Source organism: Microtus ochrogaster, chromosome 7 (assembly GCF_000317375.1).
Source record: "Microtus ochrogaster isolate Prairie Vole_2 chromosome 7, MicOch1.0, whole genome shotgun sequence".
In the NCBI taxonomy this organism is placed as follows: Eukaryota; Metazoa; Chordata; class Mammalia; order Rodentia; family Cricetidae; genus Microtus; species Microtus ochrogaster.
Genome location: NC_022014.1, coordinates 79,701,552 through 79,727,516, shown reverse-complemented (window position 1 = coordinate 79,727,516; position 25,965 = coordinate 79,701,552). Strand labels below are relative to the sequence as shown.

The following is a 25,965-nucleotide window of genomic DNA, read 5'->3' as shown; positions in this document are numbered from 1 at the left end:
CTTCTTCTTCTTGGTCTTATATAAGTATATAGTCTTAGAGAACTAGATATTCAGGCCACCCAGACCCCCCCCCATCCTTTTCTCCATCCCCTCCACACACACTGTCTCCTCTTCTACCCCCATCCTCTGTACTTCCTGGGTCTCCATAACATAGGTCTCAAGCCAGACCATCTGGGGAAAGCCTGGCCACATTCGCTGCTCATGGTTCCGCCTTGTCCTCACCCACAGCTATCATGTCTACCCTACGCCTTCTCAAGAACCCCGAGAGCGCTGAGCTGTTCGGTCCTTCCAAACCGCTAAGCTGTATTCGGTGTGCCGTGGTGGGTAATGGAGGCATTCTGAACGGATCCCGTCAGGGTCAGAAAATCGATGCCCATGACTATGTGTTCAGGTAATGAGGGCAGGCGCCGGGCAGTTGGGTGGAAAGCTCTTGTTTTGCTAGTCCCGAGGGAACATCTACCCCGAGGCCAAAGCCAAGGCAGTTGCCAGCCTAAGGCAGCTCAGCAGTTAGAACCAACAGGTCTCAATCTGTGGGTCATGTTCACATGGTGGGGGTCAAATGACCCTTTCACAGGGGTCACCTAACACCATTGGAAAACACATACCTATTTACATTACGATTCATAACAGTAGCAAAATTACGGTGATGAAGTAGCAACAAAAATAATGTTTATGGTTGGGGGTCACCACAACATGAGGAACTGTTTTAAAGGGTCACAGCATTAGGAAGGTTGAGAACCACTGGTCTCGACCAAGGATCAACCAACCCCGAAGACAGAGCACAGGGGCCCAGTGTGAAGGAACCTGGGAGGAAGGGTCCCCACGGCCAGCTTTACCCATTCAGAGAGCATCCCTTGAGGACCCTAGAAGTGAGGATAGGCTAGACCCCCAAGCCAGCTATTCTCATGGGCAGGAGTGGTGCAGTAAGAGGGGTGGGCACAGGTAAGGCAGCGCCATGGAGAGGGAAGTAAACCAGACAACATGGAGTAGCTGCAAAGACGCTGATGGCCTTCTGCTGGGGCCAGACTCAACGGAGCGGTGATCAAAGGCTTTGAGCACGATGTGGGCACCAAAACCTCCTTCTACGGCTTTACCGTGAACACCATGAAGAATTCCCTCATCTCCTACTCCAGCCTGGGCTTCACGTCCGTGCCACAAGGGCAGGTGAGACCAGCAATGGGCATTGTCTTCTTAGGGACTCGTGTGGGCTGGGTCCTGGGATGCACAGACTCCCTGTCCCATAGATGGAGAGATGGTGTTAAGGTCTTGGTCACCAGCTGGGTGTGGTGGCGCACACCTTTAATCCCAGCATTCCCTAGACAGAGGCAGGCAGATCTCTGTGAGTTCCTGGATAGCCAGGGCTTACAGAGAGAGAGAGACCCTGTCTCAAACAACAAAGCAAAAAGAACTCGACCCCATGAGGCAGACATTAGAGCTAGATAAAGGCAAATCTGCTGGAGATTCTCCCATTCTTTCCAATGGCTCAGGGCTGCCTCTCGAGCATGGAAGGGGAGAACTAATATTTCCTGAATGCAGATGGGACGCCTTGTGAACCCCACTTCACTGGGGAAGAGTCTGAAGACCAGAGCCCTTCCAGGCAGCAAGCCAGCAGAAGGTTCAAACCTAGACTGCCCACCCCAGAGTTCCCTTATCTTTGCACAGTGCGACGACATTTATTGGGTACGTCCTGTGTCCCCAGAGTGTCATGGTTGCTCCCTGTGGGATCATCTTACCTGTCTTCAGATGGCAGAGTTAAGTGATACTGAAGGTTACCAGGCGTGGTGGTGCACACATGGCAGTATACACATAACGGTGCACACATGACGGTGCACACACACATGGCGGTGCACACACGATGGTGCACACACACATGGCGGTGCACACATGGTGGTACACACACGACGGTGCACACACACATGGCGGTGCACACATGACAGTGGACACATGGCGGTGCACACATGATGGTGCACACATGGTGGTGGACACATGACGGTGCACACATGGCGGTGGACACATGGCGGTGCACACATGACGTGCACACACGACGGTACACACACGACGGTACACACATGACAGTGGACACATGGCGGTGCACACATGACGGTGGACACATGGCGGTGCACACATGACGGTGGACACATGGCGGTACACACATGACAGTACACACATGACTGGACACATGGCGGTGCACACATGACAGTAGACATATGACGGTGCACACACGATGGTGCGCACATGACGGTTCACACACGATGGTGCACACATGATGGTGCACACATGACGGTGGACACATGACAGTGCACACACGATGGTGCACACATGCAGTCCCGGCACCTGGAAGACCTGGGAGCAAGGGCAGGCAGATCTGTGTGATTTTTGAGGCCAGTCTGGTCTACATAGTGAGCTCCAGGTCAGCCAGGTCTATACAGTGAACCTTTGTCTCTAGCAGGGGAAACTGCAGAGGTTTGGGAATATGTCCAAAAGCATTGGGCTAGAACTGCCCAGATCCAGGCCCCCCGGAGATATTTCCATTTCCCCACACTGCCCACCGTAGAACAATGTGTGTGACCTCTTGGACTCTCATCAGAGTCCTGTGTAGGAAGCAGAAGTTCAAAGAGGCTCGTGACCGACATGTCACAGCTAGTGTTCGAGCCAGCCTGGGAGCCCTCTCCCTGGCTCTTCCTGCCACATTTACTTGCTGTAATGCCATGCTTTCTGCCTCACGCTCTCTGGGTGCCATGTGCAAGGCTCTCGGATAAGGGGCGCTATGGGCCTAGGAGGGGATGGGCCATGTTCCTCCAAGCTTCTGCCTCTGATGGGGAAATTCAGGAGTGTCCTAGGCATATTGTCTACCGCTGAGTCCCCACCACAGAAGCTATCGGTTGGTGAAAGAACACAATGTGCCTACTGGAATTTTGTAGGGTCTGTCACACACCCTTAAATGATGATCCTTTATCATCTCATCAAGCCAGTGTTTCAGGAATTTGGGAGTAGCTTAGCAAGCAGTTCCAGCCCAGGTTCTCTCTGGACTGCTTCCATCTGAAGGTCGGAGTAGGGCTGGAGTCAAGACGGACATATTGCAGGTTTATGTCACCTGGGCCCTTCTGAAGATCCATCCCCCAAGAGCCCTCATGACATGATCGCTAACTTCCCCCAGATTGAGCGATCCAGAGAGAGCAAGGAAGCAAAGCCCCTTTCATGACTGTCTTTAGGATCTTATGTGTATGTGGCCAGCACCTATGTCTGTGGGCCACGCACATGCTTGGTGCTCACAGAGGCCAGAAGAGGGCGTTGGGTCCCCTGGAGTTGGAGTTGTGGCCGGTTATGAACCACCATGTGGATGCTGGGAACCGAGCCCAGGTTTTCCGGAAGAAGAGCAAGTGCTCTCAACTGCTGAGTCATCTCTCTAGACCTCTATTTTCTATTTTTAGAGTCTGTCAGGAGGGTCAGGAATCAAAAGGATCAGGACTTCCTGGACTGCATAGGGATTTTGAGATCCTGTCTCCAAAAGAACAAAACAGAGAGATGATACACAATAGTCACAAAGTCTAGCCAGTCCTCACGGGAACGGCAACCTTGCTTCACCTCTTATGGAGAGGGACATCAAAGGTTCTGTGAGCCGACAATAAAACATCCAGGTCCCTCGGAGTGGGAATACAGCCTAGCACGGCAATGCTCACAAGCTCGGGTAGCAAGGTGAGGCAGAGGACTGTTTTTCTCTGGAACTGAAGGTGGCCTTGTCTGGTACCCCGGCAGGACCTGCGCTACATCTTCATCCCCTCGAGCATCCGTGAATACCTGATGCTGAGATCTGCCATTCTGGGTGTGCCTGTCCCAGAGGGACCCGATAAAGGGGACAGGTGAGTGACTGACTGGTGTGTGGGCCTGTCACATGGGGTGAGGAGGACCGTGAGCATCCCTCCTTGTTCGCAGGGTCCATGGTTGGAGAGAGAAGCTGGCTGATGACTCTTTAGCCCTGGCTATGCTAGGAGAAGCTGTGCAAAGAGAAAATTCCCTACAATATTCAATAGTCCCTAGTTATTCAGCATAACTTATCATTGAGGGTTATGCTTTGGCTGACAGTGGGTGCCCTCTTCTGAGGACCCTCGGGTGGGGCAGGCCACAAGGCTCACAGAACTCTGTCCAGTGGATGGAGAGGTATTGCTTGGCCACCTGAAGGCAGATTTGGCAGGGCTCACATTCTTTCAGGTGATCCAGGGTCCAGGTAGCCCTACCGGCTTCCCTGCTGGATCAGAGGTGGTCTAAGGGTGAACAGGCCTGGCCCCTCAGCTCTGGGCTGCTGTCCCAGCTGTCCTACTGGAGGACAGACAGGCGGCAGGGGCAAGAGGCTTCTCCTCAGTTGGCAGCTGGGCCACTGAGCACACTGCTCTGGAAACGAAGAGCAGGTAGGCATCCTCCCCAGGGCTCTGCCCAGGAGCCAAGAACACTAGGTCCCCAGGCTGGGTCCGGAGAGGTAGGGACAAAGAGTGCCATGTCCTCTCGGCACTTTCCTGATGATCCGCGTCTGAGACCTGGCTTGAATCTGCTCACTTGAACCAGGTTCATTGTCTTGTGCCTGAGAACCTATGCCACTACGGTGGCCAGGTGACCAAACCCTTCTCATGGCTCTTGGAACATGTGACCCACTTTCTCAATGAGCAACTTTCTTTATGGGTTTAATGATAGAAACCAGCAGCAGCGCAGCGTGGAGAGATGGATCAGTGGTTAAGAGCACTGGCTGCTCTTCCAAAGGTCCTATGTTCAATTTCCAGCAACCACATGGTGGCTCACAACCATCTATAATGAGATCTAGTGCCCTCTTCTGGCCTGCAGGTATATATGCAGCCAGAACACTGTATATATAATAAATACATCTTTTTTTAAAAAAAAAAAAGATAGCAACCAGGCCAGCCCCTGCTGGGTGCCCCACCCCCACCCTATGATTACGTAACAATTGCTCCCTATAGGTCATGAGAACTGAGGATGGGTTCTATGATGCGCTGGGAATGGGCTTTGGGGGGAACCGCCTCAGAGTCCCCGGGTGGACTTAAGCCTCCATAACACCAATGAGCTCCCCCTCCCACACCCCTAATCCATCCCCAACCCAATCCCCGTCCCAGTCCCGGTCTAACCACGCCCACGCTGATAATTTAACCAACCAGCAGCCCCCCCCTAGCTCTGGAGGCTCAGCCCCTTCCCCTTCCCCCACCCGGGGGACTTCCTCCCGCCCAACCTCCCATAACCCCACCCCAGCTCCTTCTCAGCCATCCTCCCGGGCTTCCTCCCAGTCACCTAGTCCTCATGTCCAGCACGTGTCCCGAGGGTCTACTCAAGCCCCTACCCCTCCAGCCTCCAAATCTCCCTCCCAGACTGGATTGAAAGCTCTCTCTCGAAACCCTTCCCTGACGCCCGCGGTGCCCGTGAACAGGTCCCCTTCCCACAGCCCTGCGGCCTCGGCCTCCTACATCGGGCCCATCCGCCACATCCCTTCCTACATTGCCCCCTATGTGCCTCGCTTCATGAAAGAGACCCCCTATTTCCAGCCCCCTACAGCACCTCTTCCGCAAAATCGGTGCTTTCCCTGTCCCTTTCCGTGCCAGGCCCAGGAATCCAGTAGGCCGCAGCCACCACCACCACCTGACTCTCTCTACTTCCCCCTCCTCCCCCCACCCCCTCACCTCCCCCAGGTGAACTGCACCTACCCCACACCTCCGGCCCTGTTCACACCCCCATCCTCCCTCTCCTACACTCCACCGACTGAGGTGCTGCTGAAGGGGAAGCCACACGTGGTACCTTCGGTGCTACCGGCCACCTTCTACACCCCCTTCTCCCGTTTCTACTCCCAGCCCCGGCCCTACCGCTACCACCGGCGGTTAACCCTCCCCTCACTCTCCCTTCAATACGATGGTTCTGGACGCTCTGTCCACTTCTATCGTGGGACCTAGGCCTCACACCTATTTTGGACCAGAAACCTCTGCCAGTAAATTCAAGCTCCTGCATCCAGACTTCATCCGCTACCTGACAGAGAGGTATGGGGGATGGGGATGGGGTGGGAGATGGGAGGACCAACTTTTCCTTCTCACCCCATCTCATATTTATAGTGCCTTCGGCGGGGCCTCATTCCCTACCCACTGGACTGCACGCCCGTACTGAGTGCCATGTGCCCATCGCTGCACTAAATGTGTCTGTGGTTTCTTTTACTGACTTATTTACTGTAACCGTGTAGGAGACGGTGATACGGTAGATAGGGAATAAACAAGAAACGGGAAGTTGAGTCCCACGTTCACAAAGTCAGAAGATGTTGGGTGCTAAAAAGTCTAGTGCCATCACTTTTGGCTCCAAACCCAGCCTGCCAAAAGCCAGTGATCCAGAGAACCAAGGGAAACAGACACCACTTCTCTCCCTCCCTTGGTGCCTTAGGTCGGACATTTGGTTCAGTCAGGACATAGTTTGGGTTGTCGTGGAGGACATGGCATGAGTAAGTAGAATCCAGGGATCTGCCGACCGTCCTTCAGGGCAGAGGTCCAGCGGCGAAGCCCAGTGCTAGCTGCCCCACAGTTGAGAAACCCACTGTACAGCAGCACAAAGGCCACCATCTCCACAGAAGGTGATTGGAGCAGTAGGTGGGAGGCCAGTGGAAGCCCTCTGAGCTTGAGTGACCTGCCCGGTCAAGCTCTCGACAGGAAGCCAGGTCTGAGGGCAGCACCTGTGAGTACTATCACACCAGTGAACCCAGAGCTAGGATCTCAGTGAGCTCCCTGCTCAGCCGTAGTTCCTGCTGGCTCAGTGGAGTGGGAGGAAAGAAGTTTGGGTCTCAGGTTAAATAAAGAGGCCATCTGTATATGCTCCGAATTTGAAGCTATCAGGGTGGAAGACAATAGTTGTAGAATGGGAGAAAAGGGAGGCTCTCACCCCTCTAAGGTGTTAACTTCATCCTAAGACCCTCACTGTTGGAGGAGAAGGGCCGGTTTCTGACTGTCTCCAGCCTCTTTGAGTGGGTAACCTAAAGTCTAATGTAGCTGTGGTATTCTCATTCAGCACCTGAGTGTCTTAAGTTTGGGGGGTTTTTGTAAATCTTTGTGGGGAGGGCTGGACAGGGCGAGGAACATGCAGGCAGGAGCACATGGAGGCTTTCTCCTTGTCTGTTTCTTGCCATTCGCCAGGCTGGCTGACCTCTGAGTTTCCCTGCCTCCCATCTCACCGCGGGACAGCTGGGATTGCAGATAGGTGCTCCTGTGTCCAGCCTCACGTGGGTGCTGGGGACCCAGATTGGGATCTGAAGTTTGTGTGACAAGGGCTTTACTCTCAACTCTCCCACTAGCCCCTTCTCGGATCTTAACGCTTCCGACGTCCTTCCAGGTTTCTGAAGTCCAAGCTGATGAACACACGTTACAGAGACATGTATATGCCCACCACGGGAGCACTCATGCTGCTGACAGCTTTGCACACCTGTGACCAGGTAGGTGCTCCTCTCCAGGAGCCCTGGCAGCACAGCATGACTGTCAGCTCACTGTGGCCCACTAGTCCTTCCCAAGGCTGGCCACCCTGAAGTTGGGCTCTGCCACAGATAGGACTCCCCAGGAGCAGGAGAGCCCGCTTCCTCCTGTCATCCCGGAGGGTGTGGTCTAGGCCAGCCTTACCTCACTGGTCCTCCTGCCCGTCTTCCCTCTTTTTATTCTACACGGTATTTAGGGTGCAGTGGGCCAAACAGCTCTTCTGAAAGCACAATCTGGCTGGGGGGAATCAATTAATGGGGATATCCTAGAGGTGGCAACGGACAGCAGGCTCAGCCTTGCACCTGCAGAAACCCTGAAACCCTGCGGTAAAAGGTTCTTTCCTGGTGGAGTGCCGCTTGACGTGTAAGGAAGCAGAGGTTGAGTGACAGTTCTCAAATGGCTGTGGATGCAGATGAAGCAAGCATGAGGCCCTGCGTTCAGGCTGTGACCCCGTAAAGGCATGAGGGACGGCAGTCAGACGGGCCTGGCTCTGCACATTTTAGCTATTTCAGTGCAGGTGTCCTGACTGCAGTCACCGTAGATTCCCTCCATCCTTGAACTTCAAGATCACGATGTCTGAGTCACACTTAAGTTCCAAACCCGTCTCTGCCACTCACTGAACGGGGACATTTGTAATTACCAATTAGCCTGTGTTCGATGGGGTTAAGACTCACTTGTGAGAATGTGTGTAAGCTGAGCTGTTTATCTGCTCCCTCATCTTCCTGAGGGGACCTGCTTGGGGGGACAGGCATACTCTAGCTCCAGCTGCTGCACCCTGCAGCTCCCTAAGTACTCACTGTGACGGCCCTTCCCCAGGTCAGTGCCTACGGATTCATCACCAGCAACTACCAGCAATACTCAGACCACTATTTCGAGCGAGAAAAGAAACCAGTGATATTCTACGCAAACCATGATCTGACCCTAGAAGCTGCCCTGTGGAGGAGCCTACACAATGCTGGCATCCTTCAGCTGTACCAGCGCTGACCCCGAAGGACCCATTTCTTTGCTTCGAAAGCCCTTTTTCTTGACCTTTCAACCTTTGGAAGAGGCATCAGTCCCCTTGAGCCTCTGCTTCCCCAGAGGGTACTGAGACAAGACTCTACTTGACCCTTGACCCTCTACTTCCCCAGAGGGTACTGAGACAAGACTCGTGGCCACATCACCAGAGCCTGTTCAATGCATGACACTGTCTTGACTTGAGCCAACTCTTCTGGGCTTAGCCAGGGGAGGGCAGACTGCTGTGCAGAGTTCATTTTCACCCCCCAAAATGAGACAGTGATCCTCACCAGCAAAGACCCTGATAGTTTAAAGCTAACACCTGATCCTGAGCAACTAGGAACATTGAAGAAGCCATTCAGGGCTGTCTGGAAACCAGTATCAAGCAGAGACCAACCCCTAGCTGAAACCAATGGCACGTCATATTCCAAAGCCATTCAACCTGTGAGGACATCTTAAGCTTTTTGAGAACACAACATTTTTGCCTTGGGACAGAACCACAGGCAGAAGGTAATTTGAGGCTAGCTAATAGGGTAAGTGCCGGATGACCAGTCTCTTCCTGTGTGTCGGCTTGGAGGGAGTGGTGAGGTGCAGCTCAGGACTAGCTCACAGGCACAAGCACATCCAGCACCAGTGTACGGGAGGTACTGACTCTTGGCCAGCTACACACAAGTTGTCACTACCGAAGTCCTACTGGAGATGTATCACCATCACTCCTTGTCACCAACAGGATACTAGAGTGACGGACCCTCATCCTTGCATCACGGCTTCAATAAACACCAACTGAGGCAGCTTGTTTCCTGAGCCATCTAGTCTCACGCAACCAAGATATCTCAGGGCCCCTAGAAATGTGTCTGGTTGTGGGTGGGGAGTGGGTATCCCAAGGATTGCTGGCCAGACACCCTGAGGCTGAGGACTGACATTTGGTTCTACAGTTTGGGAAAACCAATGACCTAACAACTTTAAGAACCCCAGAAGGGCCAGTAGTGGTAGTGTGCAACTCCATTCCCAGCAGAGGCAGATGTCCCTAACTGGGGAGGCTGAGACAGCCTGGGTTTAGCCTCTTGCTGCCCCGAGAGGAGTTAGAATGTTGGGTAAACAGACTCTCAGGAGTCCTGCAAAGCAGACAATTCTATCAGTTATTCAGACTCCCTCAGTCCCAAGATCTCACAGCTGACTGTACTACCTAAACCCTACTGCCCTGGTATTTCCCTGGCACCCTTTGATCCACGGTGCAGACACAGTAGCAGTACATTCATCAACGAACCAAATGATTTCTTTAAAGACCTATTTATGTGAATGGGTGTTTGCATGCATGCTGGCCTGTGCACCACTTGCATGCTTGTTACCCAGGCATTTGGGTACCTGCATGAATGGGTACCATGATGACCAGAAAAGGGTACAGGATTCCTTGGGATTAGGGTTATAGATGGTTATGAGCCCCCATGTGGGTACGGGAATTGAAGCCAGGTGTTCTAGAACAGTCAGTGCTCTTAGTCATTCCTTCAGCCCCATCATCACTGGATTAAGTGTTAGGTAATTTTAGGTGGCAACCTATGATTTAGATACAAAGTCAACTTTAACAGGTCAAGAGAAAATGTCTGGATGTCTGCGGTTAGGTTCAAGTGTTATTCTAGAACTCTGTTTTTTCTAAGCCTCAATCTCATATCCACAATGCTAGTGAGTTAAATTTTATAGTTTATTTGTGCTTCAAATTAGAAAGCTCAACACCGACTTCTCAGGAAATCCACTGTGAGAAATGCCGCCCTCCCCCTCCAAGTGCCTCCAATATTCGCTAGCTGCCAGAGGCTTCCAGGGTGACTGCAGTCACTTGACTCTGCTGGCTGCTTTTGCAGATCAAACTCCAAGGCCCTTTGATGACGCTCTGGGAGACTGAAGGCCAGCAACAGCAGGACACTCCAGGGCAAAAACCTGAAAACAAAACATGAAGGAAACTGAAGAGTCTGGGAACAAGGGCATCAGCCTGCAGCTCCTGCCACTACCATTTACCAAGCACTGCCTAAGTTCCAATGCAGAATGATCAACTAGTTTGTTTTAGGAGACAGGAGAAATTTCTGGTAATGGTCAAAAACCCATGAAGCACCAGGAATATTTACACTCAACTCTCTCCCTCTGGACATGACCTTTGAATTCACCCAGGAGCAAAGCCAAGCAGGCCTGCTTCCCTGTAGGCTGTGGGCAGCTAGGGCTCAGTCAATCTCACCCAAATGCAAATACTTGCGGCCGTACAGGCACAGAAAGCCTGTGCACACCTCCCAGTTCCCGCAGGAAAGCACAATCTGAGGGCGCTGCAAACTGGCCACAGAAACAGGAATTACTGAGGTGGAGTTCGCCCAGCTCCACACCCCAGGGACACTTGTTTCTCGTTACCCTGGTGCCCATCAAGCAATCTGACATTCAGACAGGACCTAATCTGTATGAGGCTGCCAGGGTCACGGCACCTTCTTTCTTAAATGTCAGGGCTACAGCAGAGGCAAGGACAGTCATTAGGCATTCTAAAGTCACAAGCTGGCACAAGCCTTACATTCCCGTCTCCTTCAAAAGAGCACATTCATTTTCTAGAAGTATGTGACAAGGACCCTTTCACTTCACAACGAGCACAAAACAAGCCCTGGCAGCATGCCCACTTCTGCTAACTCGGGGGCTGTGCTCTCAGAGCCATCATTCAACAGAGAGGATTACAGGGCAAGCAGGCAGCAGGTTTCTGGAAGGCTGGCACACTACACCAGCTCCCAGCAGGGCACACACAGCTCTTTATGGCGTCCACTCGATCCCTTATAAAGCTCGAATTTCTTCAGGCAGAGAGCCACACCCCTGAGCCTCAGAATAGAGTATTTTCCCTCAGCTGAAGTTTTCAGACAGGGATAACCAACCATCCATCATAGGCTTATGGGCTTTTTTTGGAACACAAACAAATGGGAACATAAAATCACAAGGAAGACATGGCGGAGCATGCCTTCAATCCGAACACTTGGAAGGCAGAAGCAGGTGTTCCTCAGTGAGTTTGAGGTTAATCAGGTCTATTCAGTGCTAGGCCAGCTGGGACTATACAGTAAGACTATCTCAGATTAGAGGGGGGAGGGGCTCCAGGCAAAAGCAATTGCTTCATTAGTCACAAGGAAGCTGTCTCACCCTGCACAACCTCGAGAAGAAAGAAAACCACATTGAAATCTCCCTCGTCAGAGTAGGGCATCAAAGGCACTGATACTCCACCCCACATCCTGATCCAGGTTCAAGTCCAGGTGTAGATGGTTACCTGTGTGGCGGCTACAGCATCCTGCATCCTTCTCCTCCCGTGACTCAGCCTGCACCTGGTGATAAGGAAATACACGGTAACTCTAGAGCAACTCACTGTAAAACAATGCCCGGAGCCTGCCTGTCCCTGGGAAGCTGAGCTTCAGATAACCACATTCCACACAGAAAGGCCTCTTGACCTTCAGTCAGGGATAACTTACATCATCACGCACTCAGCTCCCACAGAATTGCCAGCCTCTGAGCATGATTATGTGTGTTTTGACTACATATACATGTGTACCATGTGTGTGCCTGTAGAGACCAGAAGAGGGCACGGGATTCCCTAGAAGCGGACTTACATGCAGTTGGCTGCTAGAAGTGGGTGCTGGTAATGAACCCAGGTCCTCTTTAACCAACTAACCACTGAGCCATCTCCCTGACCACTCCTGTCCTCCTAAAGACAGGATCACTAACATTAAGGAAGCAAAGACAGAAGTGTTGAGTTGGAACCCAGCCTGTACCACACAGCAAATTCAAGGCCAACTCAGGCTACAAGGTAAGACCTTCGGGTGAAAAGGTAACTCCCAGCAGCAGGGGTCTGATCGCTGAGCCAGAATCTTTGGCACAAAGGTTTAGGTCACCCACTGGACAACCATCTATCACAAAGGCTACCAAGAAATGACATCATACTGTTTCTCCTCCCATCCACATGTGGTTTTTAGTTTTGTTAAGACTGAAATTAGAGGGCTGGAGAGATGGCTCAGAGGTTAAGAGCACTGACTGTTCTTCCAGAGGTCCTGAGTTCAATTCCCAGCAACCACATGGTGGCTCACAACCATCTATAATGAGATCTGGTGCCCTCTTCATGTCCAGCAAGCATACAAACAGACAGAACACTGTATACATAATAAATAAATAAATTTTAAAAAAAAGACTGAAATTAGAAATCTACCCAGGAGCCTTTTAAAACCAGCCAGCACTCTAACCTTGCTGTAAGAGAAGGCCTCGGCTCAAATAGACCAGAATTGTTCAAACCGTTTCTGTACGCCGGCTCCAGACCTCCCACAAGGCTCTGAAACCACTCTAGAACCATTTGCATCCACTGGCAGAAGTGGACCCAGGAAACACGTTTTAGGTTCTGAGATACATCCGAGCTTAAAAACAACCACTTCTGCGTCACAAGACACAAGGCTCTGTGCCACCATCAGTTGGCAGGTCAAAATCTTTCATCTAAAATGTAGTTTTGGCTCAGTGTGTAAAGGAGAGAACACACTCCATCCTGACAAACATAGCCATGGCACACGCACATACAAAAGAAGTATCTTTAAGTACGCACAAGGTTTGATCCCCTGCCCAGAAAAACCTATATAAAATGCAGTTTCTAGGGGGTTTCTTAACCTCAGTTCTATTGACATGTTGGGTGCATAAGTCCTTATACTGGGGCTGGAGAGATGGCTCAGCAGTTAAGAGCATTGCCTGCTCTTCCAAAGGTCCTGAGTTCAATTCCCAGCAACCACATGGTGGCTCACAACCATCTGTAATGAGATTTGATGCCCTCTTCTGGTCTGCAGGCAGACACACAGGCAGAATATTGTATACATAATAAATTAATATTTAATAAAAAAAGTCCTTATACTGGCTGTCTCATGCCTTGAAGGAATCATCCAGCATCAATTGGATGTCCACTGAAAGCCAACAGCTGCTTACACAATCTTGAGCAGAATCCCCACTATGTGGCAGCAGAGTGGAAGACAACTTTGTATTTGCAAACTTTTTACCTCTCAGACAGACCAGTCCTCCCAGGCAATCCCTGTGATCGTATGAAGAAGCTGTTAGCACGCACAGCATTAGAAGGTCCTTACGTGCCATGCCCGACAACGTCTCCAGGAGCCAACTCCAACCTGAAAGGGTGACTAAGACAAGAGACTTCATTGTAACAGAGACAGCCGCAAGGTGTTTATTCTCAAATGAGGCGTTCAAAGGTTGAGCCTCAGTAAACCACGACTCTTCACAAGACATGTCACCTCAGACAGGGATAACTTTAATTCATCCTCGGCTCCACCAGTAACAAACTCCTAAATCCCAGGCAACCCAAACTCATGGTCCAAGTCTCTTCCCTTCATCCCTGTCCATCCTGTCTCCCATGTTATATGGCGGGTGACACTCGGTGGTTCAGAGTTACACTGGCAGAGCCTCTCTTCTGGAACTCTGAGTAGAAACTTACCGAAATGGACTCATGGCGCGACACGCGTTCTCACAGCTGAACTTTATATTAGCACGCCTGAAGCAGATGTCCATCATCTACCTCCACCTTTCTCATCGGTGGCCACACGGGTCCGTTTACGCTTAGGGATTCTGCCATTACTCCTGAGAAGGAGTCTGCAGCCTTGCTTCTCAGCGTCGCAACAGGTGCCAAAGGCGTGCCTTCAAGAAAAGAAAAAAGGGGCTGGAGAGATGGCTCAGAGGTTAAGAGTACTGACTGCTCTTCCAGAGGTCCTGAGTTCAATTTCCAGCAAACACATGGTGGTTCACAGCCATCTATAATGAGATCTGGTGCCCTCTTCTGGTATGCAAGCATACGTGGAAGGAATGTTGTATACATAATAAATAAATAAATCTTTAAAAAGAAAAAAAAATATGCCAGGGCAAACTATGGGTTTTCATTTTGCAGGCCCCTCAATCACAACCTGCAGTCATTAGTGGATGTCAAGGCACTACGGGCGGGCAAACGTATTCACGCGTCAACGCTCAGGCATTAAAGGCCACCCCGCCTCAATGGAAACCCCAGGGCCCGCAGGGTCGCATGCTCGGCGCATGGCTGGCCGTGAGACACAGGGGACTGGGCAAATTAGGAAGAACTCCCAAGAGACGCGAATTCGAAGCCTAAAATGGGCTTCAGCCCTCTTTCACACAACAGTTCTCGTAGTCTGGAAAACCTTTTTTTAAAACACAGAATCTTAGACCATCTAAGACCTTAAATAGCAATGCAGAGGAAGGGCTTATCGCGGCCACTTCACCTCTGGAGGAGACAAGCATGGCGACGGCATGTGGAGAAAAACCTCATTTTCCCGCTTCCACAGCTTACCAACACCCGAAGCCCTAGCCTTTTCAGTGAGTGAACGAAAGACAAAAGCGGCCATAACTTCCACACACGCGGCGGCGGACCTCGGAAAGGGCGAGGTTGCGGCTGCGCGCAGTCTTCCCACCCCGGTCTCGCCGGAACTCTCGCGATATTGAGAAAGGCCTGTTGGGAAATGTAGTTCTAAATCGACCGTGGCCGAGCGTCGGTCGTCTCTCCTGAGAGTGAGTGAAGAGAAGGGGTAAGATGATGGCCGCCACCAGGGGCAGCAGAGGTTCCTGGGGTGGGAAGTTTGGTCTGATGAGGAAACTCAGGCTCGTGGTCAGTTGCTCTGCGGATTTTATCTGGGGTGGAGAGGCGTCGATTGCCTTTGCCCAGGGAGAAGTCCCAGGGTCTCGTCGGCTGCTTTTTAGACGGGAGACGAGAGCGGATGCAGGCAGCAGGGGGCGCTCGAGCCGTAGGGTCCCGCCTGCCTGGGACCCTGTCCTGACCGGAGTAGCAGGAAATCATAAAAACTGACGGGAGTAGCAGGACTTCGTGAAAACAGCTCCAGGCTGGCACCTCCAGAAGCCCAGGGAGTTGCCCCCATCCTTCTGGGACCTTGACTTCAGTGACAGCCGACCTCGTCCCGGCCGCAGTGCTGAAAAGAACTTCAGGACTAGCCAGTATAAATTGGAGAGAAAATAATTTTAATGGAGGTGTTTAGCGTGAGGATTAGGAGAAAGGCGCCCAGGAGAATGGCGTGCCCCAGTGTGGGAATGGGCTCAAGTCAGAGCTGCAGCTAGTTGCTTAGTCTTAGCCACGTATACTATTTTGGTGGCTCTGAGTTACTCTTCAAACGGTTGCTAGGAGACCTCCCCCATCCCCACTTTCTTGCTCTCTTGATAAGTGAGATAAGTGTGGGGGCTCAGGAGAGGCTTTGGATGGAGCTGTAGTCCAGAAGCCGTTAGGGTCGCAGGTTTAGTTTGTGTCTTCCATGTAAATGTGACGGCCTCTGGTGAGAGTCCCAGAAAACTGTGGTTTCCTATCTGGGAGGGGAGAAAGGGTCTTAAGTGGTTGGTACCAGAATTCTTGTTTCTCTGTTAGCAAGAGACTCCAACCCAGATTCCAGAATGAAGGACCCTTTTCCTTCTCATGTCCCCAAGGCTTTCCTTTCCTTTCTATCCTGCCTGATTTGGAATGTGATTTTTTTGTTTTGGGAGAGTGGGAGTTGGTTTTGGTTTTGGTTTTGAAGACAGGGTTTCTCTGTAGCTTTGGAGCCTGTCCTGGAACTCACTCTGTAGACCAGGCTGGCCTCAAACTCACAGAGATCCGCCTGTCTCTGCCTCCCGAGTGCTGGGATTAAAGGCGTGCGCCACCACCGCATTTTTTATTAACAGGGCAAAATGGAAAGACAAGGCCAGACCTTACACCTATTAGGAAATGAGTTTAAATTTACAAGATCAAGAGCCTTGGATTCATAACTCTTATATATATTTTAATTGATTTTTTTTTATTGAGCTCTACATTTTTCTCTGTTCCCCTTCCTGCCTCTCCCCTCCCCTTCAACCCTCTCCCAAAGTCATGCTCCCAATTTACTCAGGAGCCTTGTCCTTTTCTACTTCCCATGTAGGTACTCATAACTCCTAATCATTCTGCTCGAATGGGACTCTGTAGCATCTCGCCTGTTCCATTTTTTTAATGTGGAAATCTGTTGCCGACACATATTCTTAATGACCATATTCGCTTATATGTATCTCCTTTAATTTGATTGTGAACGCCTCACGAGCCAGGGGATGCATCTTCATATTTTCTTCTTAATTTCCTCACCGTGCTGGATTTACTGTTGGCAGTCTTCTCACAGAGTGTTCTGAGGAAATAATCACTGATGTATTCAGCAAGAACACAGGCCCTTGAATGTGTCTGTCTTACCCTTGACGACACGTCATTTTGTTTAATACTGAAGGGAGGAAAGCATTTTCTCCAGGCACACTGCATCCTTTCATTTGAGACCCATAGAGGGAATTGTGAAGAGTTTACCCAAAGCTGCTTGTGAGACTTGTGGCCACGTGACCTTCTGCAGCCGAGATAATAATGGTAGGCAGTGCTTTGCGGTGGCTGCTGAGGCGGCTGCTCACTGCGTTGGGTCCTTTCATCCTCCTGGTCTTTGAGCACCGTGGTCGTTGTCCCGTTGTCCCATTGGGCAGATGAAGAAACACATATTGAGCGGCCAGGTACTGTTTAAAGTCACACCAGCTTTGGGCAGGCTTGGTGTGATCGCAGCCTGAGGAGGTTATGCTTATCACCAACCAAGTTGCTCCGCCCTGTGAGTAAATTGAGCTATACAGAAGAACTTTCCTTTTATGGGAAAAGCAAAAACAGGAGGATTTTTTTTGTGTGTGTGTTTTGTTTTTTGTTTTTCTGAGACAGGGTTTCTCTGTAGCTTTAGAGCCTGTCCTGGAACTAGCTCTGTAGACCAGGCTGGTCTCGAACTCACAGAGATCTGCCTGCTTCTGCCTCCCAAGTTCTGGGATTTTTGTGTCTTTAAAAAAAAAAAAGTTTGTATGTGAGGATATATGCAGATGACTAGAGGTCAGAGGTCAGAGGTCAGCTTTGGTTCTCAGACACCCTCCACCTTATTTTTTTGAGCCTGAACCTGTCTGTAAACCTAGAGCTTGTAGATGTGACTAGACTGGCTGCCCAGTGAGCCCCAGGGACCATGCTGTCCCCAGGGACCATGCTGTCCCCAGGGACCATGCTGTCTCTGCTCCCCCGAGCTGGGATCACAGGCACATGCCACCGCAATCAGTTTTCTCTTCCATTTTATTGATTTATTTATTTTGGGGGAGGCGTGTTTTGTCTGCATGTATATCTGTGTACCACGTGTATGCCTATAGCATGAATTCTAATTGGTCTTAATAATGAAAACCCGGAGTCAGCTCTCAGGGGTGAAAGCTGAAGGGTCAGAGAAGCAGAGCAGCCAGACACCAGTGCTCAGACGGAAAGGGCAATCCTGTCTCTACAAATCCTCAGACTGCACCTCAGACTGAATTCTCAGACTGCATCTGAGCTCCTGTCTCCTCCTACCTCATATTCCTCTCTCCTCCCAGCCATATCACTCCTGTCTCCACCTCTCTAGTGCTGGGATCACCTTTGTATGAGCTCTGTTTCTCTTTTAGAGTGATTCAGTCTTGTGTAGCCCAGGGTGGCCTTGAACTCACAGAGATCCATCTGCCTCTGTCTCCCAAGTGCTCAGATTAAAGGCGTGTGCCACCACTGCCTGGCCTCTATGGCTAACTAAGTGGCTTAGCTCTGCACTCTGATCTTCAGGCAAACTTTATTTGTTAGCTTACAAACAAAATATCACTACATGTGTCTACTGCCAACATGTAGCGGCCAGAAGAAGATGTCAGATTGCCCCTAGAACTGGAGTTACAGTTGTGAAGTGACATTTGGTTTCTGAGTCTAGAATCTGGGTCCTCTGGAAGAACAATGCTCTTAACCACTGAGCCATTTCTCCAGCCCCTGCACCTAGCTTCTTAGGTGAGTGCTGGTGATCTGGGCTCAAGTAGTGATCTGGTCCCTGTCTGTCAGCTGCAAGTTTTCTGTCTTTACAGAGGTGGTTGGAGACTAATAAAAAATGCTGACCGAAGAATGCACCTGCTTTGTCAGTTTGAACCACATGGTGGCAGAGTGAGGATGAGCATCCTCTGTCTCGAGGAGCCGCTCTCCGGAAGGCTGTAGGGCTTTGGGATCTAGCAGTGCTATCTTACGAGAGGCTAATTGCCACCCAGTGTACAGAGGCCACTATTCTAGCACCTCACTCTGCAATAGGTCTCTGTGTGGGCTTCCCACCTGACAGGGCACAGTTTCTCCTGCACACCTCCTTTGTACATGATGGAGCAGTCACAGGCACACCAAGAGGGGTGCCAAGAGCTGGGCAGTGGCCAAGAGGCTGGAGCAGACTCCAAGAGGCCTTGTGCCTGAGCACACACGAGACGCAACTGTGTAGGCAGTCTAGAAATAACTGGAGACGCTTCAAAGACTGCACCAGAATTCCTGAATGAGCAGCCAGGACAGAGCTGCTCAGAATGAAGTGCTAATGTCGCTGTGATCGCATCTGTGCTCTGCTGCTGAGATGGCCTGTGCACAGAGGAGCCCTAAAGCTGTTCTACAAGACTAGCGCAGACCACGGTTACCATGGTACGAGCCAGAGGTGGGCAAGCTGACTATCGCCGCAGTGCCCCAAGACACCCAACCTCAGAGCGCTCAAGGCCTGCCTGCCATGCTGGGGCAGCCCAGAACAGGACTGAAGAAAGACGTGGTGTCTGAGACCCACAGTAAGAAAGCCGTCTTTACAGTGTTGAACTTCCCTCCTCAATTCCAGAGGGAATCTTCGATTTTATTAATAAGAACATGAAAGGCAGGTTGGTGGCAATCTCTGAGCTGCTGGCTGCTCACACTTGAAGCAGTGGTACCAGTGACTTCATAGGAAGTATGTCTGTATACAGGCGTGTTGGTGGCCGGCCTGGAAGCCGGTCTTCCTCCATCTTGTCTACAATACCATTCCAGCCAAGTCTGGGGGATTCTCCTTTAAAAGCAACAGCCTCTCTTCTGGCTCTGGGACTTCATAGAGACGCGATGCTTGGGCTGGCCGCAGCAGCCGTCTGGAATCTGTGTGGCTTCCTTCAAAGCGCGAGCCAAATGCCTCTGAAGATGGATTGGAAGGAAGAAAGGAGTCCTGGAGGCCGCTGGCAAGCTGCTGAGCTAGCCAGTCCTGAAGCCTGGGCTTCCTTCTCTCTATGGTTTAGAAACACACTTGCACGTTTACTATTTCCGTGTGTAGGATACACCTTAAAGGTTTCAGTGCAATACAAGAGTGTGAGCTATAAGAAGCAAGCGGCATGGTTTAAGTCATTTCCAGCTGGGGTTTGATAGTGACATTTTCAACATCTTTATAAAGAATCCCCAGGGAGAAGCTGGGTGTGATGGCACACACTTAATCCCAGCCCTCAGGAGGCAGAGGCAGGTGGATCTCGGTGAGTTTAAAGCTATCCAGAGCTACACAGTAAGATTCTATTTCAACAAACAAACAAGGAAACGCACATAGTTCGGCCACGCCTTCACCCTCCTTATCTGCAAAGCTGTTTCCGCTAATAAAACCACTGCTCAGGAACAGACCTTTAAAAATAAACAAATCTAGAGAATATGCAATATTGTCTGGACCTCATCTGCTCTTTCCTGGACGTGTCTCCCCATTGCCGGAAATCCTGCCTTCTCCATGTTGCGTAAGCTTTGCTTGCGGTGGCGCCGGTTCCCTCTGATTTGACTTCCCTTCCCCTCATCCTCTCCGCTGCTCTGCTCTGCGCACTCCTGGCTGCCATGCTGAGTCAGGCTCCAGGTTTTCCTTGTGACATCTGTTCTGTGGCAGGTGGTGTAGCATGTGCTCTGCTATCAGACCAGCCTGGAGGAAAACCCCAGCTCAACTGAGCCTAGCTTGAATTACTTAAGGCAGATTACTTCCCTTATCTCTATCCTTGTCTCTCTCTCTCTTTTTTTTTTTTTTTTTTTTTTTTTTTTTTTTTTTGGTTTTTTTCGAGACAGGGTTTCTCTGTGGCTTTGGAGCCTGTCCTGGAACTAGCTCTGTAGACCAGGCAGGTCTCGAACTCACAGAGATCCGCCTGCCTCTGCCTCCCAAGTGCTGGGATTAAAGGCGTGCGCCACCACCGCCCGGCCTATCCTTGTCTCTTTTGTTTTGTTTTCCAAGACAGGATCTTAATACTTAGCTCTGGTAGTCCTGGAACTTGTCTGTAGTCCAGGCTGGCCTCGAACCCAGAGATGTGCCTGCCTCTGCCTCCCGGGTGCTGGGATCAAAGGCACACACCACTGTACTGTCTCATAGCCCCATCTTTACGAGGGAGTGGGGTGATCACTTGACTCTCACAGGATTGTTTTAAGACTGTGTTTCCAAAGCACGACGTGCGCCACAGATGGGAACTTTGGATGCTTATATTTGTTTCTTGTCACATTCACAACCCCACTATTTAATATTTGTTCATGCGCATGTGTGTGTGCCTGCTTGAGTTTGCCCGCACCGTGTGTGCAGATGCCTACGGAGGCCGTAGAGGGTCAGATTGCCTGGAACTGGAGTTGCAGACGGTAGTGAGCCGCCTGATGTGGGCGCTGGGAACCCCCTCTTAGCTGCTGAGCCACCTCCCCACCCCATTCCATTTTTATCCTCATTTTCTTCCTCTGTGTCTCCCTTCCAGTACTGGGCATTGGACCCAGGGCTCAGCCACGTAAGACAACAGTCTGGCCTTGAGCTTGTAATTAGCCCCTCTGGTGTCTGAGATCAGAAGTCTGTGCCCCATTTGCTTATAGCCTGCTTTCTTGCTGGACTATGGGCAAATAATGATTTGTTTTTAGTTCATTCTTGTTTTTATTTTACTCTGTAAGCCACCTTTCCTGAGGTATAAAATATATTCAGAATGCACTGTTAGATTCAGAATGCAAACACATGCATATAAGCATAATCCAAGTCAAGATTCAAGACACATCTGCCACCCTGAGCCCCCTCGTGCCTTCTGTCCTTACAGTCGGTTTCCCTACCCAGCCCTGGCCATCACTCTGCATTCCGTCTCGTCCTAGCATCCGAGTGTCAGTCCACCATTCAGACCTACCTCAGCTTCCCCACTGATAACTGTTGATAGATCTGGGTTGTTTTCAGTTTGGAACTATCATTAGCAAAGCCGCTGTCAGCACTTTGTTCTCCAAGTACTTTCTAAGACACTACTGCACTGATTTCCCAAGTGGTCACATTGTGAGGTTCCAGACACCCACATGCTCACTTTGGGATAGCTACATAGTGGCATCTCGCCATGGTGACACTTTTGATCTTATTGGCCATGTGCATATGTTTTTCGTAGAGTGGTTATTAAAACCTCCTGACTTTTAAAATTTGAACCAGTTGTACAAGTTTTGGTTTGGTTTGGGTTTTGGTTTTTTGAGACAGAGTTTCTCTGTGTAGCCCTAACCGTCCTGGCCCTGAGCTTAGAGATCTGCTTGCCTCTGCCTCCCACGTGCTGTTTGGTTTTGTTTTTTTGTAAAAATTCTTTTAAGAACTATTTTATTTTTCCTTGTGTATGTGGGGGTGGGGGTGTGCAAGTTAGTTCAGTGTCCAGAGACCAGCAGAGGAGGTACAGGCAGTTGTGAGCTCCCACGTCGGTGCTGGGAATCAAACTGCTCTCCTGGAAGAGCTGCCCGGAACTTCTGAGCCAGCTCTCTAGCCCCTGGGCTGTAAAATTCCTTCGTTCTAGTTTTAAAATCAATTTCTGTCTTTCATATGTGTGCATCACACGTGTGTGAGAACCTCCAAGTGCAGAAGAGGGCATCAGATCCCATGCAACTGGTGTTCCAGAGTATTGTGAACCACCACGAGGGTGCTGGGACCAAACCCCGGTTTTCTACAGAGAAGCATGTGCTCTTCACCTCGGAGCCAAATCTATTCCAGATAGACACGAGTCTCAGATTTTCATTTGTTTTTGAGACAGACATTTGTCTCACTGTTTAACCCTGACTGGCCCGAAGCTCACTCTGTAGACCAGGCTGGTCTCAGACTCACAGGAATCCACCTGTCTCTGCCTCCCAAGTGCACCACGGCGCCCAGTTTGGGGAGTTTGTTTGTTAGTTGTATGTGGTGCTGAGACCCGAACCCAAGGCTTTGTCCACTCTGGGCCAGCACCCCACTGCGGAGCTGCACCCCAGCCATTTGTCTTCAGTCTCCTGTTTGACCCATGTTCCCGCCCAGTCTTCACCTGTCTGTCAGTTCACACCTGTTCAAGCACAGTCGGTTTTTCTCTTGTGTTTTCTACGTCCTGTTGAGTTGTCACTGCTGTTTCTGTTTCTGTGTGCCACCACGGATCCCGCTGTCTCTTCACCTTCTGGTTTCCCTTCCCTGAGCACCAGACAAGAGGCTGAAACAGTCCTGGGGCCGCTGCCTTGTGTGCCCACCCACCATCATGTCTGTTTCCTACATCTTGTTGTTTCTGGTTGGATTTGACGGGTGCCCCGAGTCTGTCTCTGTATTCTGGCACACGGACACTACACAGAGGTTCACCACGTAGGCACATCTTTGTCAGCACCTCCAGACACAGTCCATCACAGGCTGTCTTGCTGGGGATAGCCCATGGGGCCCTGGAGAGCATCTGCCATGTCCCTTCACTTTTCTTGCCAGGCGGTCATCAGGTCTTCATATCTCAGCACCAGGCCATGCAGAATGAACATGTTTACTGTGTGGGGAAACTGAGGTCTAGAGAACAAAAGGTCATCTGAGTCGGCAGAGCTGGACCAGCAGAACTAGACTTCCTCGCCAGGATCTTCCCATGGTCCTGAGCAGCAGAGCAGGGAAGGCAGCTAGTATGGCTGCATCGCTCCCAGGGCCTCCGCTATTCATGCGTCGTGGCCTCCCATTGCATGCTTGTAAATAAACAGTCGGATGAGTACATGCCAACTTCTTTAGTGCTTAATTCACGTGGCTTTTGCCTGTGCATGCGACTGGGTGTCTGTCAGCGTGCATGCATGCGTGCATGTGTGCACGCGTGCATGCGTGTATGTGTGCGTGCATGTGTGTGTGCATGTGTTTGTGCGTGCGTGTGTGTGTGCGTGCGTGTGTGCGTGTGTGTGTGTGTGTGTGTTGACATAGAAATGAGACTGGCCCTTTGACCGGCTCATCTGCTCAGAGTCTGTCATTCAATCCATTCTGCACGGTCTGTGGTCCTGATGCAGGTCCGCGGATCCCTGCAGACCTGTACTCCATGTCTTGCACACACACACACACACCAAAGCTACTGCCTTCCTCACCCCTCCCTTTCTGCAGCTGGGCTGCTGGCTGTCGCCCTCTCCCCAGGGTCCTGGCCCCAGTTGAAGGAGGCAACAGGGTGGCAAGTGACAGCAACTGTAAGTGAAGGCCTTGCTGTCTGTCATCTGCTCCAGGAGCCACCACTTCCCGCTTCAGTGGCACCCATGGCTCTCCTTGCTCTCCTCAGCTGGCAAGCAAGGGGCAAGGACTAGCCTCTCAGATCCCAGGGTCTGGCCTGCTTTTGATTGACATGCGCCTGAAGAGAAAACAGCATCCTGTTTCTCATCCCTCATTCTCAACAGAAAACCCTCGCAACCCTGCCCTACCAGCAGAGACAGACTTGACAGGCAGGGCCACGGCTCCAGGCCTTGTGACCTTGGAGGCAGGTCACTCCCTGAGTTTCTTCACTGCCCTCATCTCCAGATCCAAGACCTCCCTACCATCTGCTTTGGCATCAGATTCCCAGACACGGGTCCTGGCTTCACTGCCAGCTGTGACCTTGAACAAATTCTGTGAACTTCCCTTTCCTTATTGGGTAAATGAGGCTAACAGCAGTTACTCCCTCATCAACGAGACTGTGCCCGGTGCCCAGCGTCTAATAAGGGTTTGATCCATATTAGCCATTATTAATAGCATCGTTAGTGCCATTAGCATTCGTTTAGTGTAAGCTGCGCAGAGCCGGTCTGCCCTTCTCATTTTCCGGCTCACAAAGAAAACACTTTCCTCCAGCACAAGGGCTCAGCTTCTCCCTAACAGCACAGCCCCTGTGAAGAGCACTGGCTGCCCAGGGAGCCAGGAAAGTGAAGAGCCCTCTTCTGCTCTCGCCTGCCTCAAAGTGGGTCCTGGGTTTCACCCGGTCTGGTACTGGCCAGCACTTCCACCATGCTCTGCATGCATACACAGTCTCCGCATTTGCGCACATCTGGGATGGGTGGGTACTCCCCAAGGTCTCACCTGCACTTTAGGGTGGCGCAGGACAGCAGCAGCTGCTGAAGCTCCCGCCACACCTCATTCCTTCCCTGGTCATGTCCAGGAGGGACTGGCGGCCCAGCAGACAGCAGACAGCCCTCCCTGCTCAGGCTGCTTGCTGCCCTTGGCCACCCCATAGCTCAGAGCGCCTTTCCCCTGTCACTCAGGCTCTCTCCAGCTGAGAGATTAGCATTCAGACAAGGGCGGGAAGGTAGCAGGGTTATGGGCTCCTATCCTCAGCAGAGAATGGTTTGGAAAGCAAAGCCTGTCACAGCCTCCCGCACACAGAGGCCCTTGATGGGTGTTCTCACCCGTCCCCCATCTGTCCTCTGCCTCTTCTCGTTTGTCCATCACCCGGCTGTGGTGTATGGGGAGAGAGGAAAGGGAAGACCATCGGGTGAGGAGGGGAAGAGCTGCAACAGCTGAACAGGAATTTCCATCACGGACATCAGAACAGTGACACTCGCTAGTGTTCTAAGCAGTGCTCACTTCACCCTCACAGCAACTAACTCTGTCTTATGGATGAGAAAACGGAAGCCCAGAGCCAGAGCCAGCCGCAGCCTATTCAAGGGCACAGAGAAAGGAGGTGATGGTGGAGTCACTAGCTCTAGCCCCTTTGCTCTTAGGTCCCTGTTGTTACCCCATCAGAGGCAGCACCCCACCCCAGTGGCCAGCATCCCATGCCAGCACGCCACCCCAGCAGCCAGCACCCCATACCAGAAACCAGCACCCCACCCCAGTGGCTGGTACCCCATACCAGAAACCAGCACCCCACCCCAGTGGCCAGTACCCCATACCAGCAACCAGCACCCCACTCCAGTGGCCAGCACCCCACCCCAGCAGCCAATACCCCATACCAGCAAACGGCACCCCACCCCAGTGGCCAGGAGCCAGCACCCCAAACCAACGGATAGCACCCCACCCCAGCGGCCAGCACCCCATACCAGCAACCAGCACCCCAAACCAGCAACCAGCACCCCATACAAGCAGCCAGCACCACACCCCAGCAGCCAGCACCCCAAACCAATAGACAGCACCCCATGCCAGCAGCTACTCATTTCTTGATCTCAGCTCTTTCCTCCGTTGTCCTTAGCTTTCTGTCTACCACACACATGAATATTCCTGTTCCTATTTCCAAACAGCAGCTATTGCTAAGGAAATGGAAAAGGGAAGGAGTGAGCCTCTGTGATTACAGTGTCATGGCCAGGAATTAATTGACACCGCCCCCATACTTTAAAGACACTCCCTTGACCTGAGTGATGGGAGTTAATGGGCTCATGGAGGGCACCTGGGCAGTGGATGCTCCTGTGGAGGAAGTTCTGGGCTGAGGGAGG

The 25,965-nt window shown here is 51.4% G+C and overlaps 1 protein-coding gene, 1 long non-coding RNA gene and 2 other non-coding genes across 5 annotated transcripts in view; 1 reads left to right on the top strand and 3 right to left on the bottom strand.

Moving 5' to 3' along the window:
* The window catches only part of St6galnac2 (ST6 N-acetylgalactosaminide alpha-2,6-sialyltransferase 2), a 19,817-nt gene extending 10,534 nt beyond the window's left edge, over positions 1-9,283 (top strand). The window contains exons 4-9 of one of the 2 annotated variants that reach the window (XM_013347580.2): positions 229-391; positions 1,026-1,164; positions 3,757-3,860; positions 5,946-6,029; positions 7,360-7,459; positions 8,313-9,283. In XM_013347580.2, coding sequence (XP_013203034.1) covers positions 229-391; positions 1,026-1,164; positions 3,757-3,860; positions 5,946-6,029; positions 7,360-7,459; positions 8,313-8,480 — 758 coding nt within the window. In that variant the 3' untranslated portion in view covers positions 8,481-9,283. The remainder of the gene's footprint in view (positions 1-228; positions 392-1,025; positions 1,165-3,756; positions 3,861-5,945; positions 6,030-7,359; positions 7,460-8,312) is intronic. The other variant, XM_026780972.1, reaches the window with a different exon arrangement.
* Positions 9,284-10,175: 892 nt separating this feature from the next.
* Positions 10,176-14,922, bottom strand: LOC101983136. Its single transcript, XR_258344.2, has 5 exons — positions 14,833-14,922; positions 13,972-14,171; positions 13,526-13,660; positions 11,770-11,824; positions 10,176-10,424 (listed from the first exon to the last, which is right to left on the bottom strand). It is a non-coding gene; the product is annotated as an uncharacterized LOC101983136 (long non-coding RNA).
* LOC113456374 lies at positions 11,328-11,404 on the bottom strand. The gene has a single exon (XR_003377196.1). It is a non-coding gene; the product is annotated as a small nucleolar RNA R38 (small nucleolar RNA).
* On the bottom strand, positions 13,731-13,808 carry LOC113456373. Its single transcript, XR_003377195.1, has one exon. It is a non-coding gene; the product is annotated as a small nucleolar RNA R38 (small nucleolar RNA).
* Positions 14,923-25,965: the final 11,043 nt, after the last annotated feature.